Source organism: Helicoverpa armigera, chromosome 1 (genome assembly GCF_030705265.1).
Source record: "Helicoverpa armigera isolate CAAS_96S chromosome 1, ASM3070526v1, whole genome shotgun sequence".
Classification (NCBI taxonomy): domain Eukaryota; kingdom Metazoa; phylum Arthropoda; class Insecta; order Lepidoptera; family Noctuidae; genus Helicoverpa; species Helicoverpa armigera.
This window is the reverse complement of record NC_087120.1, coordinates 10420461-10442792: the sequence shown is the minus strand read 5'-3', so window position 1 is coordinate 10442792 and position 22332 is coordinate 10420461. Positions and strand designations below refer to the sequence as shown.

General features: G+C 38.2%; 1 protein-coding gene across 13 annotated transcripts in view; it reads right to left on the bottom strand.

The window, feature by feature from the left end:
* Positions 1-22332, bottom strand: part of LOC110374605 (potassium voltage-gated channel protein Shaker) — a 281576-nt gene that overhangs the window by 25690 nt on the left and 233554 nt on the right. For 12 of the 13 annotated variants that reach the window (XM_049838196.2, XM_049838188.2, XM_049838232.2 and 9 more), the window contains one exon: positions 7134-7251. In XM_049838196.2, coding sequence (XP_049694153.2) covers positions 7134-7251 — 118 coding nt within the window. Of the gene's footprint in view, positions 1-7133; positions 7252-10948; positions 11105-22332 lie in introns of those variants that run through there. The other variant, XM_049838203.2, reaches the window with a different exon arrangement.

The window sequence follows — 22332 nt, the reverse complement described above, 5'->3', positions numbered from 1 at the left end:
GTCAAAGCGCAAAATAAAAATATATCATGTCTACCTAACGTGTAATTATTATTTTATATTGTAGAGTGGATTGTATTACTGCGAGTAGTGTAGGTAGTCATTATTATATCTGTCCTTACCATACTTGTGTTCAACAACCCATAATTTGTGGATAATCTGAAAATCTTATTCCATACCAACGTAAAATGATTATTTTCTTGATTCAGGGTTTCGTTTTGTAAACCACGGAATAATTCGAATACTTAAAAAAAATAAGACATAGGTACCTACATATCTACAAAATGTGTAAAATACCTACTTATTTACATAAATACAATATTTATATAGCATGGAGTTTCTTGAATACAGTGATCGATTTTGAGGCGAGATGTGTGTTTATATCTATTTCTAGCCATACAAAGTTTGTATACAACGGTGCAAACATGATGAACTTAGAGAGTTACAAGGTGAGAGCACTTTTCAAGGCGATCGACTGTTCACGCAAGTCGATCGAAAAGCAACAGGTGTCAGAAATATTATGCTTTTATGAAAATATAACTACACATACAGTGACTCAAATATGAAGTGAAAAACATATTTATCTACTGACTGTAACGGTCGTATTACTTCGATTGGTTTATTGATCCCAGTTTGTTATTTTCTTCGATTACAAAGTAGCTTTTATTGAATTCCATGTTATATATAAAAATGCAATGCTTACTATTTTAAAAACAGTGTTGAGTTGGATTTGGTACAGTGAACCTACAATTTCCTGATATGGCAACATATTACATGTATTTGTGCGTACTGCAAAGCATGTCAACACGTTAACCTAGACAAGATACGGGTACTAGGTATTGCTCATAGCACGTGGAGTGGTGGCTCGGTAATGGTCTTGTTAGCGATAAAAATAAACTTAACGGCAACGTCCCAGTAAATACTTACAATATTGCCGTGTTTACATATGCTTTTGAAAATGGAAGGTATGGAAATAAACGCAAATGTAATAAATAATGTCGAATGTATATTTTATGCTGATCCGATCGCAACATAAAAAATTGAGTCATCATGCCCGGAAACTGTGGTTTACCGTTGCCGTGTCTACACACGCTAAACTTGTACGACACACCGACCGACCAAGCGTTTTATGACTGTTGTCCTTTTTGTACTGAATGTACTCAATGTAGGTATGATCATATTTTATAAGCAAAAATTATGAGCCCGGTTTATTTATTAAGTATGCGATATGAAGTGTGTGAAACCCCTATTCCGGTTGAAAGCGGTACACTGGGCGACGTATCGCGCCGACGGTGACGGCTTCAGGAATAGCAGACGACCGCCGCGGCCGGTGGACGACGGGCCGACCGCGCGCCCGCACAAATTAATCAAATCAATATTTACAAGCAAACGCGTACATTCACTTTCCGCGGACGCAAAGTTTCACACAGTAATTCTTTCGGCGCGGATGTACCACCACGGCTGGCAATGGGCGTATCCAAAAATACATTTTATTGTGTGTTCCCCAAGGGCGGCGCGAGTTGTACGTCGTACTGCAGCGAGCTTTTATGAAGAGATTTTAATTAATTTTTCGTCGTAAATGCAAACCGCGAATGGTTCCAGGTTTTAAGGTTGGATTTCTTTTTATAAGCTGCGGGATACGCGTTTGCGAAATACCCTGTCGCACGAGTTTCTGTTACAGAAGTGTCGGCACGTCTACGTAGAGCATCGGGAAGCAATGTGTCATACCGTGGGGCAATGACCTAATAAATATATTGTCAGTTTTTACATTAATTAAATTAAATATGTTTCGCTCAATGAATGCAGCGCTCAGCCAGCATTCGGTTCGCAAAACATCAATGGTCAGCACAATAACACAGTCATAGTTTTATGACATCGAAACCCATTTCACATATTCTTGGAACGCCAATTACTAAAATAGCATTCATTAATAACTATCGCCATCAGTCGCAGCTCGCTTCACAGAATCGTTTCGAGCCTCTACAATTTTGCAACAGAGTGCACTAAACGGAAATTGGAATGTAAACCTAAAGGCAATAAGTCACGGACTGAAAATTTTCTATAAGCGTTAGTGCGGCAGTTAACTCCCACACGCGTGCAGTTACGTGCTGCACTCACATCAGCGATTTGTCAAAACCGTGTAATGTGACTGCCCGCGTTTACTATTATTGCTCACCGCGCGCGACTAATTAAAGGATGAGGCAATCCCACAACCGCTGAAATGACCCTTCAGATCGTACCTATGTACTAGCTACTATAAGTTATAACCGTGTCCAAGATTTCATTTTACTACCGTAGCAATGGCTTAGCTATATTACTATATTTTTTAAATATCGTTAGTCTAAAATAAAATTATGATTACCGATTTAATAGCACAACTTTAGTTTTGACGTAACACAGGAATAGTAAAGTATTAACAGCCCATTTAACGCTGACGAAACTGCCGACGTTGAGCACCTTTTTGCTTTGAACGAGCTTCACAAAGTTCAAAGCGATATTTACTAACAAGGCAGTGAAATCGTGATATATCAACAGGTAGGCATAATCACGAATCGTTGACCAATGGCCAGTGAGAAAATGAGTGTGGATTGACACGCGACCGACTGAGCGTTATGGAGAAAATCGATAGCGAGCGACGCAACTAAACCAAAAACAAGTAAGTCAAAATGTAATGTTATTTATTTCCATTACATTTCTGTAAGTATTACGTTGTAATTCAAACAATTGTTTCTTAGATAGTAAAGTATTGCGTGAATATCATAAATTTTTCACAATTGCCAAAAGGTTTTATGCCGTATCAAAGAATCGCTATTAGTCAGCTGTGGTAATTCACTTGAAAAACGTGCGATTTAAAAATAGTTATTTCGATTAAATACTGGTCGTAACCCTGACATGTTGTAAACTATTCAATCGGGGTTCATTCGAAAGATTAATGGTTCTAACATTATTGGAGAATCCAATTAACTGCAGCGTGTACTGGGGTTTAATCCCGTTTTCTTCACAAAACACGACTCTGCAGCGATGGGAGCTAATGGAGTTTGTATTTTAGAGATAGTGAATTATATTGAAATGCGAAACTATGTTGGTATCTGTTACATATTCTGATATAGTGAGACGAATGATTGACTGAGTATCTTCATACGTGACGGGACGATACGACCCAATTCTGCATCTCAGCTCTCAAGTTTAAAATGTTTGATTTGTATAGTTTATTGTTGACGATTTATACATCATCATCATCTTCCAAGCCGTTTCCTAACTATGTTGAGGTCGACTTCCAGATTATACGTTGACGATTTATAGATAGATACCTACAGATATACAGACTATTTCCTATACGGAATTCGAATTCGAGTTTGCGATGTGTATCCAAGGTCGTTATAGAATAAAGTCAACATGAAGCTCAGGCCGACAGATGTAGGGTCATGCCTCGTTGTTTGCCGCCTATTGTCAAAACCTCTACCTCCGACCAAATATACATGGAAAGTTCTAGAAAGCTCAAAATAAAAGACAGGTAGAAGCAAACCCCAGATTTAAACTCGCTATTATAAATTCTGTTAACGAAATATATTATATTAAAGGTAGTAAGTATTATAGTAAGATAGTTTCAGCTCTGTAGTTATAACAGAGAATATCAAAGTTTAGCTCAATGCAGACATTGTACTCTCAAGCTCTCATAAGTTGTAAGATGTACAAGATTTTGGCGTAGTTCGAGGTGTAGTACAAGTATAACGTGGACGGACATGCCCCCTCCATGCTGAAGTAGCTCCGTGTTCTCATCGTTAAACGTAATGTTTGGTGCTCTCCGTCAGTAAACACCTTAGCGTTGATAGCCACCTGAGTGCCGGTGAATGCTACATTTCGCCGTTCTTAATTATTTATTTATTTAAACAACAATTCCCGATGATTGCACCAAAGTTAGACGGTGTTTGTTATTTGCCAAGTTCCAGACAGATTTTGTACTCGCGTGGTAGGTTCACTTCCATTGTCTTCAGATTTGATGTCTTCAACTTGTTTCTATATTATTTAGTAGTAGTAGTTTTTGCGAATAATTATTTTGCCTCTTACTTTTTCACTAAAATCATTCGTCCGGATGGTTGGAACTCAATTTTCAAATTTGGCAGTCGGCAAAATACCTAATACATATATTATGAAAAAGTGCATGCATAGTTTTGATGAGTTTCTCAATAAAACTATTGTATGCTATTCGCCATTGTAATTAATGAAGTATTACAGTTGCTTTTATTCATAAAAAAAATAGCAGATGTGGTTTCTAGAGCTTGTACCTGCTTCAAGTTTATAGAGGTAAGTCCGTGCCTTGCGGCTTAGTCTTCAAAGTGAGTGGCAATCCTAACGATGCACTATGTTTAGAAAGTTCGCTTATTATAAAGTCCTGTTAACTTGCCAAGGTTCCGAGAAATCCTCCAGATCCTATGTTGTATTTTACCGCAATCCCGTTATCAAGTTATCTAAGATTTCTCATTAAAACTATGTACTCCGCAACCAACTTCTACATAATCTCTGTATGTACAAAGTATTGTTCATAATAGCTCATGGTTTACTAATCATTTTCCAGGGTTGCTATTAACTCCGATGCAACTCGAACAAAATTACTTACTTAACGCATAAAAGAAAAACAATAAGCAGTCTTCTATTAAAATGAGTACTTTCTTAGGAATAAAGAAGTAAGCATCTAATTATGAAAGTCGCACAAAGAATGTCGCAAAGTAACTATCAGGGACGGCTCAACGTCAGACTTACATAATATAAAAGAAAAATACATAAATAGATAACACAAACGTATTTTCATGCGAAGGAGACGGCTGTGGCCTTCACGTTGCAAGCTAAATGTCAAGGGTAAGTCCTGGAAGAGCACGGGGGAATATTTTAAAATAAAATCCAGGCAGGGCTCAGCGCTGAGAAAGCTTTTGCAGCTCAAAGTGACAGCCTTTTGTGCGCTTCACTCTCGTGTATATTAAATTGAAGTGTGCTCGCCGGAGCGGGCACGAGATGCAACTTTCTCTCGAATTACATCGTATTCAGATATTTCCATCTTAAACACAATAACTAATAAAATACGTGGTGGGTAGCCCTTTGAAGGTTTTCCTGATCTCGACTTAACTAACAGCTAATCTAAAATATTCCAGTACATCATTATACCTACACGTGTTATAGAAATGCAATAAATAAAGTCGTTACATTGCTTTGCATGCCCTTGCTTCAATTTATTGAAACGTGAATTATAGAAAATTGTTCCGCTAATAAGGACTAGTTGGTATCTACGTACATAATCTTCGAGATTGATTTGTGAAGGTAACTGTGTAGGCAGTGCCTGTAGGATGCTCTTCTTATTTCTATTTATAAACGACAGATTAGTTTATAACGGAAAATTGTTGAAGAATTTCCATCCTACAGTTAGCTATAGGAAAGCAAATTGCCACAACACAAGAGATACCTTATTAGTATTTGTAAGAAGAGAGAATTACGGGGGAGATCTGATCTTGTTTCAAGGCCTGTGCGCCATTAATAAAATTCCCCTTATTTGTTTTGCATATTAAAATTCTGAGAAATAAATTCACTACGGAAAATAAAAATGTTCACTTGAACGCTGTGTAAAAGAATAATTTGTTTCAGGCTGTATATTGGAACAATAAAAACAAATATGTCTGTGAGGGTGCTAAATATTTGCTCGCTCTTTATCTTTTAAGTGGAACTATAGACAAAGTTTCAGCTCCGACTTAATTGCAGTCTGTTTCTTAGGACTCTCAGCTTGCTTTTCTTTATAGAATATTATGAACGTTTGAAATTCTACTTTGAAATTGAATTTCAAAGTAATGAAAAAGGGACAGGTATTATATATCGACTTCTTAAAAGAGAAAATATCAATTCCAACTGAATGTCACTGTAACACATGTAGGTATTTATGTTGCATGTTTGTCCATGATAATAATTCTGTTAAGTGTAAGGCGGATAACAGAACACAAAAACGAGATTTTGAAAATTAATAAGGCACAGACATTATTTGTGCTGAAACATCGTTGAACTTGGAGGCAAGAATACAAAAAAATGACTTCTAGAGCCATAATTTAGAACTGTTTCCGTAAAAACTTTCTACCACTGACTTAAAAATATGTTCTTATACCTAATTCCGTAAGTATGCAAATGGGAAGTGTAAGTTACAGAAGGAATTTTTATGCCTTTTACAATTTTTAAGTTATTATTTGTTTCATATTACCTAACTTGTAAATTATGTAATCAATTTGTTATTCAAGCTTTGATTCTTATGGAACACAAACAAATTATACACTACAAGTAGTCTCAAATATGAATAATAGAGGAGTGAACGGACCGCATGAAACTATGATTGGTGGATAAAATTCATCATAATGTTCGGACTGGCACGTTGGCGATGATAGGAATGTACTCAAAGCAAAACAAAGTCGAATTCAGTGACCTTCGTCAAACAAAATATTAGACTCGATTTTGTTTATACCTACCTAATGTATGTACATTCTCACAGTGGGTTCAATAGTTTCGATATTGATAAAGTTGAAGATATTAATAGCGGCAGTTCCTAATATTGGTTTAGTCAGTTGAGATGGCTGTATTAGTATCTCGGGCGTAATAGGTAACTTGTATAAGTAGTGCGTTGTCTATGTTGTCTCCATATTGGTACTCCGCACTGAAGACGACTAGACTAGTATACATGATTACGTTGTACAAGTCTGCATAAATAGGTATTATGCTACTTTATACGCCGAGTCTAAATAATTTTTGTAGTTTGGTTTATCGTAGCAGTATAATATATATTTAATGGGCTTGAGAAGCCGGAGTGCAATAATGCATAGTGCAGTATGCCAACGTTAATGAAAACCTACGCTACTTTCTCCTTCGACGTTTCAGTTTTAGGAGAACCAAAAAACGGCATCTAGAGTAGGAGACTAGACGGCACCCATTATAAATCAGCGGAGTTCAAATATAACTCTGTCTAAGCTCTTTGCTCTCTCTACCTACTCTTTATTTCATATTCTGTGTAAAGTCAAAGCCGTTGTGGAAGTCGATATTTAATTTGTTGTATCTACTAGTTAGCCTAGTGAGTAATGTATGGCCGTATTTGTAGTGAAGGTGGTACTTACGTTGATAACAACTCTTTCGCAGAAGTCGTGGTCGTGTTGTATAGGTTCGAACGTCACCACCCCTCCCTGGGGTGGGCGTCCAGGCTCTTCTTCCTGATTGCACAATTTCGGCAGTGACCTGCAAAAGAAAAAAAGCTGTTAGATTTATGTTAAAAGTATATGGTACATAACTAACTAGGTAACTAAACCATTTAAAAAATGTCATACAGAAAGAATCTCCCATCATCTAGAAATATTCAATATTCAAACGTCTCCGGATATTGTACGATATTCACGTGTATAAAGCTCCAGGTACGTAATACCTTCCTCGGCAACCCCTCAAGGTTACCTACATCCATGTATGAGCCTCCACCCAAACGTGCTCAAACATGCCACTCGTGTCCTCTCAATATTTCCCAGTTTAACCGCAAAAGCCCTGGCGTTGCCCAGGGTTGCCGTTATCTACTTATTAGTTAAGAGCTACCGAAACTACTGTGAATATATCAAAGGTCTTGTGTTATTTGTTTAACTCTGATTGTATTTTATAAACGGCCCATTATTTGCTTCATAAAACAGCCTGCAAATGCTAGGAGAAAATAGCTCAAGAATCAATACAGATCGGCGACGTTAGTTGCATTTTTTATGCAATGCAAATGTGAAAAAAATGCCTATTCATGTCCTCTGCAACATGCAAATAGCGTTCATCAAATGTCAAAGCGATAACCCTAAACTAAAGAGGTGCTGTAAAACCGCTGCGTGGCGTCGTCGTCAGCACTCGAGCCCGAGACTCGATTCACGTTGTTTTTCTAAAATGCTCCCCTTATCCCCGGGATCGCTCTTCATTCGGCTTCAGATGCTCTCCACACGAGATGGCTTGATGACGCCACTACAAATGTGCCGATTACAGGCACACTTGACATTGCTACGCCACTTTATTACCCCTTTTTGGTTACTTTACCCTTTTTGTTTTGTTCATGATTCAATTTGGGCACACGGGTCAGTTTCGTCACAATAATGACAGAAAGCAAGATTTTGTAAAAATATTCAAGAAAAGTGTATTTGTGTGTTCGTTTGCAGTGATGCACCCCTACGTAAACGTCTACATTTTCAAGTTTCCAAGATATGTATAGAGCTTATAATCTGAAAGGTTGCGAGAGAAAATTGTCAGTTACAATATTTTACAAAATATGACTGAAAGGTTCGAGGAAACATTTTATTGCGGAGATTGAAAACAGGCTTCCTAACTAGATAACGGGGTTTGAAAGAGCTGAAATACACATAATTTGTAACATAGAAGTATATTAAAAAGTATTTGGTTAAATATGTACTGAACTATGAATGTGAAGGGCTTCCCACGCTATAAGGGAAACGGTTGCAATAAAAATCAAATGTAATAAGCCTATAATCATGGTGTGATTAGATGTTGCGACTTCAACTTGACCTGGGAGGCCATTGTTGTACCTATTATATGGGGACAATTGCCGGTTGTGATTGATAAATGTGAAGCATAAATGATATAGGCAATTACGTAGGACGTAAATGTCAATTCTTTCACGGTCATGCAATTGTTTGCATTTCTTTTTGCACGTTGTGGTTTTTACAGCGCTTTCACACAGGCTGACTTTTGTCGTGCGTATCAAAACGGAGCCTGTACGCGCGACGAATTCCGATCGTCAAAAATCTATCACTGTTAGGCTGTAGTGGGTCAAAGACGGCTACGAGAAGTAATCTGGTGTGCGATGGCTTTAGATTTAAAGGATCAGTACCAGCTACCAAGATGTTCTCAAATCCGCTTGACTGCCTTTGACAGAGAATCGTAACAGCGGCTGCTAAAGCTACCAGGTATGTACAACTCGCTTTCGGGAGCAGGGGGAGGCTCTTACATTATCAACTACCTGATTCGAGCCTGTACTGTGAAATTTTAGGATACCAGGCTACGACAGCCCTAAAGGATATCGAGATCTTCTGTTATCCCATACAATAATTTAATATCAAACGCATTTAAATAATTTAACCTTAATTATAATATTTCAATCGGGTTATCGTTAAATGACGCCAGCCACTGTGATTATCGCATTTTGTTTAATTAAACAGAGGATTCCAAAATAACATGATCATTACAGTAATGAGGTTCTGATATCACCTCTCATAATAGTATTGTCGGCTTCTGTGATTAAAATGGCCCTATGCAATTATAATGTTCAGTTTTAGTTCATAACAATATCCGTCTTACCACAAAAACTTTTAAACGTCAGTTTATGCCTTGTCTAAAAAAATGTCAAATTATGACGTTGACATATGGTTCATTTTGCAGCCAAAATTTTATTAGACAAGTGTAAAACAGGGTTTAAAGTTTTTGTAGTAAGGCCCTATTGGTTTTATCGTTTGAACGAACGAATTAAACTTTACTGTATTTTAGATTCTGTAGTGTAATAAATTATACAAATGCAAGAACCCAATAAACATTTTGATATGACAGTAAAGGCGCCCAGGGAGAATTTCGGCCAAGGCGGCTGTTTTCGAGCCTAAGGACATCATCCAGCTACGGAGAACGTGTTATTAGTGTTTAAGAATTCGCGCACACAGGTGCACTCTCTATACTTTCACGATCATAGACTGAAGGAACACTAATCCGCCACGACAAGTTTTAAAAGTGTTTTGGTTAATTTGAATATCATTTTTACAAAAGTGTTAATGTGGTTTTATTCTTATTTAATTTTCAGTTTTTGTTAAAGTATAACATGATTGTTTTAAGAAACCAAGTGCATTTATTACAAAATCAACGGGAACAAATAGTCTATAGTCTATACCGATATTATTCAATTACAAAGTTCAGAGGTTTCGTTATTTTAGCGTGAATCATTCAGTTGTTTAAATTTATTGATAAAGGGTTTATTTAAAAACAGAGCCCTTCTTGGCAGTTCCGTCTATTTTCACTAAACAAATAAATACCTATTGCCGAGAAATAAAATAAATGCACCAAACGTCTCGATCGTATAAAATCGATGTTGGCGTCGCGAGAGGGACACCGCAATCTATTTAGATAATGCTCGTTTGCTTAACTGACACAATTTAAGAATTAAATGATTTTTGAAATTTTTGTTACTTTGTTCGGCCATTGTTTTAGTTCAACACGTAGGTAACTAAATTTATTATTTTAAGACACTGCAAGCAATATCAATATTTTATCACAACAAACAAAAACTCACAAACTATGACTACAGCTTTCACCATGGACCACGAATACTTAATATAAATTCAATGTCAACTTTTCAATAAATTAATGGAAGCGAAGTAATTAAATTTATGAATTCAGTATTCAGCGACACTTTGTTTGTAAATTGACCACTTATCGATACTGGAAATTGTCAAGTATCTTCCACACTTGACCTTTGCAGACACTCAAATAAAACAGAATATTTTATGTTTTGATTGCACTTTCCCAGCCGACTTCAAACAAAGTGTTAGAAGTTATCATTAAAACTTGTACTTTTCGCTTTTGCTAATTTCCGCAGTTAATGTTTCCTTTGTAATTACGTCTCTGTTGAACATTCGTAATGAAAGCTTATAAAACTATAAAAAACCGTGACCTTGAAAATATTTTTGTGTATAAACGACAAAAGAAAAATTCTATAAATAAAATCAACTTTCACCAAAAGTGCATTCTAGGTAAAAAGTACATTCATCATTAAATGATTTTATTTTGAAAATCGGTTAACGAAAAAACAAGATAGATAAGAGAATTAAAAAAAAACAAGTAAATATTTTATTAACTTTCATGTAATTATTTGACAGTTTTTTACGTAATAATTAAAACAGTCCTAATCCGAACTTACGAGTTTTCGTCATCTGGGTCTTCATTGTCGGAGTCCGAATCCCGAGCACCACGGAAGAAATGGCAATAAGTCGCCATTTCCATCATGGTTGGGACGGTGTTAACTTGCGGAGAGATCGCGATGGACTAACAGCCCTCGAGCCACTGAGAGCGATGCAACCACCCCGACCCCCGGCGCCGCCAGCGCTGCAGCCTGCCACTTACACTGCCTCTACCACGCATTATCAATACATTCTCGAACTTACCTTGTCGTTTCCATATTCGAGTATCAAATCAATACTTCGTCAAATTCTACTTTATTTTATTGTTATTAAGACATTATTTTCACTTCCCAAATAGGCTAGACGTCTCACATTTTAATTTATGTAGGCCTATTTTGGCGTTGCCTCAGCTTAAATATATCCCGAATTTATTAGCATTTTCATCGGTATCGATACAGTGGTAAGGGAAGCGCTATTTTTGTTTTAGCATTGATTTATTAACTTACATTTTTAATGTGACGTGAAGGATGTGATGTCAGACTGCATGCTACGTTCGATTGCATAATTAATATTACACCTGTTATTACCCAAATAATGTATTAATTAGTGGAATTTCACCTAAGGAAATATATTCTGTGATTTGTTTTTAAGTGAGGTGTATTTTTTATTAATGCTGTAACTTGTAACTTACAAGCACTTGGTAGCGATTTCTAATATTAGCAACAATTTTGAATGAAAAGCCAGACACTTAATACCATTCATACATATACTTAGTGATTTTTATAAAGGTAACGTGACATAGGTCTAAAAAATTTGGAAGATATAACTTTTTAAAACACATTTCTTAAATTCACACAAAAATTCACTACGGCGCGTGATCAAATTGTAGTAATAAAAAAAATACATTTCCTTGGCATTCAAATGAGGAGGGCTCCAGCTACTGAACAAAATCATGTGTAGGCATATTATTATAATGAACTTTGTGTGACGGTTGATATAAGGAACATTCTTTTCAGCAAATCAGCTGCGACTTTTTACATCAAACCATTAAGATGCACGAAAACATAAATTCAATATAAACTTATGAGCTCAATGATTAAAATGATTTACGATGAATAAAAACTGGGTTTGACGAAACGGAGTAATTTTATGTCAAATTAACCTAATTGTCGTGAAGTGCGGAGTCGAGGCAGGATGGGTAATTACGACGGAAGTGTGGGTATCCATCGATCGTAGGAGCGGTGCGCCAAAATTGCCATAGTCCATTTCAATTTAGTTTGCACACAGTTTCTGTATGAATGTGAAAGGTTGGAACAGATTGGAACAACTACCAACGATTAAAAAAACCTGTTATTGCCCTATGCCAGAACTTTTTTATTTCATCTAACACTACGATTCATTGAAACGTTTTATGTGTTTAATGGAGCTGCGTTTGTTTAGGGAAATATTTTTTTGAAACTTTTCGTGAAACATGAAATTGTTTGAGAGGAAGTGTGCTCGTATTGCCAATATATACATAAATGGACTGAAACTGAGTACTTTACAGGATATGAAGGTCGCACTGTCGCACAAATCTCGCATCAAGCATATGTGAGTTGAAGTGCGGCAATTTGTCACGAATAATGAACAATTGTGCTCATTACATGTTTCTGAGTGCAATTTAATAGAGCAATAAATAGTACATAACAAGTGTATCGCTGTACGAAACGTAAATTTCGATTGGAACAACAGTTTGCCGGCGCATTGAGTCCGCCTGCAAAACAAACATATATCCACTCAATTCTGTGTGATGGTCGCGCTAATTAGCAAATGCACTTTATTATTACTAGTGTGACAAACATGAATACTGGGGTTTTTTGACTGATGATAATATTGGGCTACTAAGCTAAGTCCGAGACTAAGATCAGCATAAACATCTTGATGAATAAACACGTAAACAACTACGTACATTTGCATCGTTATGCAATCTCGGGAACGTATTTAAACACGCTGTTTAAAATACACTCATGGTTAAAAATAGTTGATATATTCAAAATTCCGACGACATAATATTGTGCGAAGACCAGTATTTCCCACTTAACGTATGTTTGTGCGTTTGAGCATTAACAGAGTTCCAGCCAGCCTCTAAAATAAGGTTGTGCTAATAATAGGCGAGTGTTGAGCGTGGTACGCTTTGGTAAATCATAATAAATAGAAACTCACGCGTAGGCATCGGTCACAGTGACAAAACTCACCAAACTTTCCGTGAAAACGGAAATGTTTTAGCAAGCTTAGCAACAAGATTCTTTCGATATGAGATCGCTCTGACATGCACGTTACGTCTTACACATATTTGCAAACGTATTCAATGGCGCAATTTGAATTAAGTAAATTAAAATACTGAAAAATATTTTTCAATTCCAACAAAATATGTCTTCTTCTTATTGGTGTTACAGTAGTGCAAGAAGAAAAGTGTTTATTTCTATGATGGTCTAGCAACAATGTTAGTAACTGCGATGATTTTATACTAGCACATACTAAAGTATTGAATGTTTATAACGAATTCAAAATTATGTCACTAAGTGATAAGCCCAAGCCCTTGTAAGAATTAAAAAAAATACCATTTTGAAATGCAGTCTCGGAAAAATATATCACTAAAATCCTTCTCTAACCGTCGGGATGGCAAATACTATTTTATTAGAACAAGCACCGATACTTGAACGCTATCTGTAGTACAATTGAGAAGTACGTGACATAATTTCGAGCGATATTCGCTCAGGGTTACATAAACAGTAGACTTAGGGACTTCAAGGCGGCATCGTATGATTTGGCCGACTTCACTCTATCCAAGAAGTGCGATGATGACGCCGCACAAACAATATGCATGGAGAATGTTCACACACACAAACGTATATTCGTATTCAGTTCATACAACTAACATATAAAACGTACGAAATCTTATGCGTGTATGCTGAACTATATAGAATATCTAGGCAATTTAATCAGTTTCATTAGACTAGTTTTCAATTACGATTAATGTCGCAGTGCACAACAATACAATAAAATTACTTTAGCTTGTGCGACTAAAACTAGCTCACGCTAGCGATCTTAGAAATTTCATTAAGACATGAAAAATAAAGTATTTAGTTAAAGCTATGACTAAACACTAAGATGATGAAGTTTTGGATTCGTAAGTTAAAATTCTCCACTTAATTTTTATCGTATGCATTACGCAGCTGTCTTATACCATGATTGCAGACCATCTATGCAATAGGTTTCCTATTTGGTCATGAACTGAAAAATGACAACCAGGTAATATCTGTAGCAACCTATAATGATGGATGGAACGAGTGTTAAGGGTGGCATTGACAAGTGTTATCAGCAATGAAGACCTATTTTGTTTGTGACAAGATAAGAAAAAACTCGCTGAGCTGACAGCTTACCTCCAGCAGTGAAGAGCCACCAGAAGAAAAATACCAATTCTCGAAACAACGCTCGGAATTGCTGTCCGAAATTCAAAATTAGGGCACTGTCGGTTAGTGTTGTCAAGATCAACATACATTGCCGTGTTACGTACACAGTTAATTTGGGAGTGCAGTGTGTGACGAGCGTTCTTCGCGACACATTTAGATTAACCACGCTTGCGCGCTTTTGTTCAATGTCGGTCGGGTACCCGGTGTGTTTTCAAGGTTTCACTAAAATCATTTCAGTTGTTCAGAGATTAGCGTCTAAATAACCATTTTGAATGTTAATTACGTTGTTTATATTCGCGAAGCGGATGTGATACACAGATAATTTTACAGGAATTTTATCTCAAATTCTTCGGCATAAAAATAAGGACAATCGTCAGTAATTTAATATAATTATTTAACTCACAAATCGAACGCTATGGAAAAAGCATTTCGGGACGCTGTAAGATTAGCTGTATGTGTATGCATTTGTCTTTGGCCTAATTTCTTAGGATTATAGTGGCCCACTTCCACCAAAACCCAACAGAACCTAATATTTTCAACGTCTTAACATGCGAAACTAAGCCCCTTTCTTAACATATCCTTAAAGGCAGAATTCCGTGGATAGCGGCTACGACAGCCGCGCGCGGCTTACGACGGTCGTCGGCCGCGCGCGACAATAGTCAACATATGAAAATGTATGGCGCCGCTGCCGAGGCCAGCGACAGTCGCGCGCGGCCGACGAATTTCGTGAGCCGCGCGCGGCCGTATGCATCTCAACATGGTCTAGCGCTTAATAACATCTATAGAATTTTAGTAAAACCAGAATTGAATTGTTTTTTATTTATTCGGCAAAACTACCTTTTGTTTTCATTACAATACAAATGCTTTTGAATCAGTATTTGGTAGTATCCTTCATCATTTCTACTTTTTAAAGATAAGGTAGATTGGTAATCTATTTTCATAATACAGCCACAGCAACACGTCATCCTCTTCTTCAAGGATATCAATTAGCACTTCGACTAGAGGGAACGGACGAACAAAATCGACTAATTTCAAGACAATGCCGCGCGCGGCTTACGAAATTCGTCGGCCGCGCGCGACTGTCGCTGGCCTCGGCAGCGGCGCCATACATTTCCATATGTTGACTATTGTCGCGCGCGGCCGACGACTGTCGTAGGCCGCGCGCGGCTGCGTCAGCCGCTACCCACGGAATTCTACCTTTAAAGATTATTGAAATATTCGTATGTCAGTTGAGACCATCATATTGCCAGTCCATTAATCTTTTTGTAAATCCCGCCAATGATGTCAGTTAACGTCAAGCCGTTTCCTACTCATCTCTAACGTTGTCAATAATTTAAATATTTCTGTAGAATTTGTTCCTCCGTCGAGTGCAATGAGTGATTTTAATTTCCTTGAAACTGTAATGTGTTTTCCCAAGAAACGGAAGTTCAGTTTAAAGTAATATTTTACGTTTAAGTTATTTTTCCTCCACATGTTATGATCCATCATAGTCTTGCTTGCCCTTGAAGAAGTACGGTAACTTTTGGAATGTGGAGTTAGGAATTGTTCTTATTGTGATCGATAGTATCAATGTATTGTGTTAAAACTAATATGAGTTTTAAGAACTAGCTGCTTGAACGAATACTGTTTAACCTTTGCACAATCAACACCTTTATAACAAGGACTACCTACGGAACTATGAAATATTGAGAAGATTTTATTTTTGAAAAACATACTAAACTTTACCCAAGACAGAATATTTCCGACCACAAAAAGGATGATGTTCTTTGATCTCATCGCTGAGAATCCGCGATGATTGACCACGAAAACAGACAGCTTTACTTTAAATGTGTGTTTGGTCAGTTCAGAGACGAAAATTAGATACTGTTAACATATTTGTTTGTTTCTATGTCGATCAGTAGCTTGGAACATCATGGACAAAGAATTTTGAAGAAGTCACTCATTGCTTATCCTACCTACAGTGCTGATTAAAAGACAAAGGAAATGACGTTCTTTGAGTGAACTTTTGTACCGAGCTAGTCTTAAACACAACCTCTGTAAGACAGACTACTCAGGTAGCATGTTCAAGAGCACCGGTAATTTATCTATTAAACACTTTAATGCTACTTCAATCAGGAACATCATTGAATTAATGTTTAATGTGCACTGCGCGAACGAGAGACTTACTCAGTATTTTTTCAGAAACTACTGGATTATTGTTTCAACACGTATTTTATTCAGCTAACAGTAGAATATAACTGTGTTTTGTATGCACACAAGCTATGCGTGACATTTCAAGAGCAACGAGTCTTAAATCGTTGTTAGAATGTGTCTGATTATTCTGCAAAAGGATTGAGGGTGTAAACATACAGTGTACCGGGTAAATATACTGTTATTTTTATTCAAATATTGTATAATAAAACTCGACTATATTCCACAATATTTTTTGTAGTCTTTTATGTCAACCATACTCGTTTATAAAATAGAATATACCGAATATTGTGGTCGTGCGTTCCTACACATCAATAGACAAAAAAGGCGACTACAGTCAAAAACCACGTAAACCTGTATGTAACCATGTACACAATTTAGAGTAATGAACATCAAATTAGTAATTTCGCGGACGTAATAGCTAATCTTGCAGCTACTAATGACGTCGGCTTCATTAAGACGAGGACCTCGCAATGTTGGGACAACGCCGAGAGGAGACACGATCGACCCAAATTAAACCCACCTCGTCTTCTAGGTTAAGGGTTATTGACGTAACTTGCCGATTCGGGAAATTAAAACTGTATTAAAGGTGAGTTTAGACACGGTCAGAGTACACCTAATATTGTGTGTAGCGTACGTGTTGTATGAACTGAAGCTCGAAAGTACACAATCACAGTGTAGTGTAGACAATCTTTAAGTTAATTTATATTCTTTACCTTAAATCGAACAAATCCTGAAATATATAAAATTTTGTATTCACAAAGGCACTTATCGCGTCTGTGGCTTACTCTCAGGCTAAGCCAGCTAAAGTGGTGGCAAAACAGGTGATTGGCTAATCATCTCACAGCTGCTACCTCTCGGAGAGAAACTAGATAACGCAGCCTCTAAGGTTGCTGGTACGTGTAAGTTAATAAGTTATTCTAGCTTCGAGACTCTGATAACTTAAACTGCAAGGATGCGTACAAACTATCTGCCGACTCGGGGCAAATTTCACACGTAGTTGCCTGTTTGCTCAAGTTACTTATATTGAACGCTAATATGCTACATAATTTGTCGTCCTTTAGTAGTTGGGATACGTTATATAGGAAGTCTATCAATTATGGATGAATAAAATCGTATCAAATAACTTCCTTTTTGAAGCTATGCTATAAAACTAAATTGAAATTTGGCAACCTCATACATCTCAATAGATGTAATTGCGAATGCAAGCACTATCGTAATTTTGACCAAAATTTCTAAATAAGATGCACTGAACATTTAATGTACTGTAATTAACACGAGGTAATAAAGTAAATGCGTCTCGCAATGTAAAGGTCAATGTCTAAGAGCTTCTCTGCACGAGTCAGAATGCTTAACCTCTATTCCTTTGAGTTGTTAGCGAGGGAAATCCGCACACAGACTAATCCATTAAAGGAAGTAGATAGTGGAAGGATGTAGTGCAAGAGACGTGGTCTTTGCCTCGTGTGACACCCACACGAGGTTCCGCACGCCGCCATTTCCTTGCAGACATGAAAGCAAGACCACAAATGTGATGAATACGGCGAAACGTTCTACTGAATATGTCCACACTATTGCGTTTACAATAAAGTTAGCTAGAACACCCTACTTTCATATGCTAATAAATGTGTCGTGTTTCATGACGTGTTACGTTTAACTAACACTATTTCACGTTATTAAATAACTCCACAAACACCATTGAGTAGAAAGCAAGCAGAAAGAGCACACTACACTATATTGAATTTTATATTTCCACTCCGCGAATTTGAATTGTATTAAGGATTTTAAACTGATTGAACAAAGTTGCTCCTCTACTGCGTAATCTAATGTAGTCTACTGGCGTAGTCGGACTAAATTAAATCAAAATCCGCAGAAGGTAATACAATTTGCTCGGTCATCTATTTCCGGAATGCAGCTGCGGTTTCATTGATATTAAAAGAATCTTTTAGATAAAAGATATCAATGTGCACTATTAAAAAAATATAAAAGCACTTCGTTTTGGATAACACTACGCCATTTGGCACTGCATAGTCTACGAACGAACAGTGGGTAATATTCAAACGAAAAATATTAGAATAAGACGGACCCGAGGCGCAGTGCAGATAAACTGATAGTAAAGGGTGGGAGGTAACGGGCCTTAGTATAAAGCAAAATACATATAACACAAACGTAAGGGTCAGTAGGATCATTTTACTTATATACGACAGTAATTGTAAAACCACTTTGGGGAAACACGAATAACAGTTATCAGGTCAAAAAGAGTTCAAGCCCCAAAAGTCGAGATTAAGATGAACCATGTTTACTTTTTTATTCAACGAGAACTATATAGTATGGCTCAAGTACAGATTAAAGAATTCTTTGTTATCGAGTTAGCGGTTTCATGTCCTTGTCCAAAGGAGCTTGCAAACGGAATCGAGTGTAAAGGAGCAATTTACTACTCCAACTATCGTCTTAGCTATGTTTGGTTTGAATGTAGGACAATGTGGGGAGCGTTATATAATATTGAGGATAACCGCAATTCCGCAATTCCGGTAAATGGGTCTTGATGTTAAGATACGGTATGTATGTTTGATTGTGTGTGTGATTTAGCATCTGTACTAGTGTTTCTACCTCGAGAGATATTCTGTAATGAATTAGTTATATGTTTTGATATTTATTTATCACTGAAAAATATAGGCATGATATAAACTACATCTAATGTGCCAATTTTCAGCTTTGTCTGAATAATCGATTTTATCGTAGCTAAAGATTAAGTTCCTATTTTTGGTATCATTAATTCTACGTTACTGAAGAAGTAGGTACTTTATCAATTTTAAACGCAACATTTTGCAAGATTTCTCTTTTTACTTTTAGAGTGTTACAATAGGTACTGGGCAATGTCTTCCGAGTCGCGAGATATGGCTTCCAAGCATCTTGATCATAATGTCTGTAACTGTAATGAAACTTCACGAGGAGGGTCCCCACGTCAAGTAAGTCCTTATAAAACGGATTTTCTTTGTCTCTTGCAATTCTCATGAGAAAGAGGGTGATATGTCGTCTCCTTTTCGTGATTTTATTACTTCGCAAAGAATCAATACTTTTGTTCTGTGCAATTGTGGATGGAACTGGTTTCGACAACGAGTGTCTGGCTCTAAACAGAGATTATCTAGAGGGGTGAATTCTTAAGATATACCTAAGTACCCTGTTATTGCTTTGTACTGGTCGACAAGGACTCAATAATTTTGACTCGTTAGTTTTATATTTCAAATCCTTAACGCAAACTTATTACTTTTCTTTTGGAAGGTACGTGCGGACGTAGATATCTCAGCGTATTGACTAACTATAATCTTTCTGTGTCGGACACAGGTAGAAGCTCGTGTGATCATTCATCAAATTAACTTCCAACTATCATCAACATATACAACAAAAACGATTGCTACATATTGTTAGCGATCCGCCGCAATATACGCAGTATCAATCAACATATTCTGAAACGTTTACATTAGTCTCCATATTCCTCTCGGCGTGCTATCCGCAATATCAGAGAACGTTCTTTAACCTCTGTAATAACTTCTATCAACAAAATAACGGAAGCTTCTATCGATTATAATACGCGATTGAAATTCCGCAAATCATCCCGCAGTCCGCGTCAATAGAACATCAACCTTTTTCCAAAACACATGTTATCGAGGCCATCTACAAGATGTATATGAAATATTACTAGTACTAGTGAATATGTTATAATAATAAATGCAAGGACAGCCGACGTGGCAGAACATTCGTAAGACCTACTACGTTGAAGTCAGCTTTAGAACGGAATCAAAGGAAATAGCGAGCGAAGCAAGAGGGGGATCAGCGCAGAGCGGTTCCCACATGCGGTAATCCCGACTGGAATAATGCAGCCGCAGTGATAATGCCGGCTCGTTGGGGAGCCTCCAATGCCAATCGGACAATTTATTGACTTTTAGATACACGCCAACCTGAATATCAACTTCATAATCTTAAGTAAATATTGTTATTGTTTTTAACGATTGAGGCAGTATTTTCAGATCGTGAAATGAGTATCGACAACTAAAGATTAATGAGAATAGATTTGTGCGAGTTCACTATAAAGTAATCCATATACATATATCAACGTGATTGAAAAATTTATTGTCTACTAAACCTATTTTATGACCTATATTTCAACGTCTGCATTTATTCGTCTGCTGGAGTTTACAGAGTTTTTGCCAATGATGAAAAATGTGGTGTCGGCGTAAGTTGCGGTACGTTTTGTTGGCCGCCGACGCGACGCTTCAGAGACATCAACAAAGGATCACAGTGATGCATGGCGCATTAGCTCAATCATTTCCGATGACTGGTTTAACGATACGCGGCGTAGTGATCATGACTCATGCATGTTACTATAATATCTTTATTGATCCCGATTGAGAGCTGTAATTCGAACATAATCACGCAGAGTGCGGCGGGTTTGCAGCATCCAGCGCGTTACGTTTACGACCTCAATCATAGATATTTTTACAGCTCCCAGAGATCGTCTATAGACAAACAATTTGGATGTCCAGTAAGTAATGCCACAGTGAGTAATGTCCATCAATACAAAAAAAGTTATACGAACGTTGTGGGGAAAACTGATACAAATGAACTGAAAAAAAAAAGAGACATTTCGATGGTGATATTGACATCCTGATTCCTGCAGCTGGTTAATCTACGGTTTGCATTGGTAGAAGTCTGAAACGTGAGAAATGTAGGATGGATGTAATGCGGGTGTTAACAAAATTGTTGCGACTACACTCACCAGACATCGGCTCAGTGTTAGAAGTTAGTAGCGGCAGCTGCAGACCAGCAGAGCAGGCGAGGCCAGCTCACTCACCAGCACATGTCGAAGTAAGCCATTGCGGCGCGGAGCGACATGCGTGCGGCGGCGCGTGCAGGCGACGCTGTTCGCGCCGAGTGCCTGCCGCATGCCGCTGGCGCAACCAGCGCACATGTATTGTGACGTCAACAGGACACATCCTCACCGCAAACCGCTTTACGACCGCTGACTAGCTGACGCCCCCGTACATTACAACACTCTACACCGATATTGGGACGCTACATTCTACTTGAGATACGTACCTTTGGTCTCCGCCTTCCTCTGGGGCCCGGGGGCATTCCTGCCTCGGCCTGAGGACAGGCGTCAGCCCCCATTTCTCGACCAACTCTATGCGAGCAATGGTGGCTGCTCAACGACAATGTGTCATCGGCTCGGAGCTGGTGCGCTGCAGCGGGGACGCGGCGGAGAAGCCGGCTGGCCCGCGGCGCCCCCCGGCCGGCTCGTGGCGCGCGCCGCGGCCGCCACCTTACTCGCGAGCCATGCCCGCGCTGCGGCTTCGCGCCTCTCGCCTCGCTCCCGCGCTACGCCCGATCCTGGGTCGCAGCGCTCTTCATAATGTGTTTAGAGCGGTGCGCGGGTCCGCGGTCGCATCGCGCCGTCCGCCGACACTGCGGCACGCCCGTACGGCCGGGCTGCCTCAAGCACCGCGCACCACTCGCGACCTGCGCAACTTTACCGCCGAATTTTCCTCGCTACGAGCGCGCGTTCTGCCGCGCGAATTTTATCGCTGTCGATGGACGACTAACGTTAACTAATATTACGATGATTATGTGAGAACGATTCGATATATATTTTGGATATGTATGGTATGGCTACCGCTGTCGGCGGAGCGTCGTCGGCGACGGTTCCTTACGTAATGCGTATTCGGGACGCGTGCGGAGGCACCTCACCGGGTGCGGCGAGTCATGTC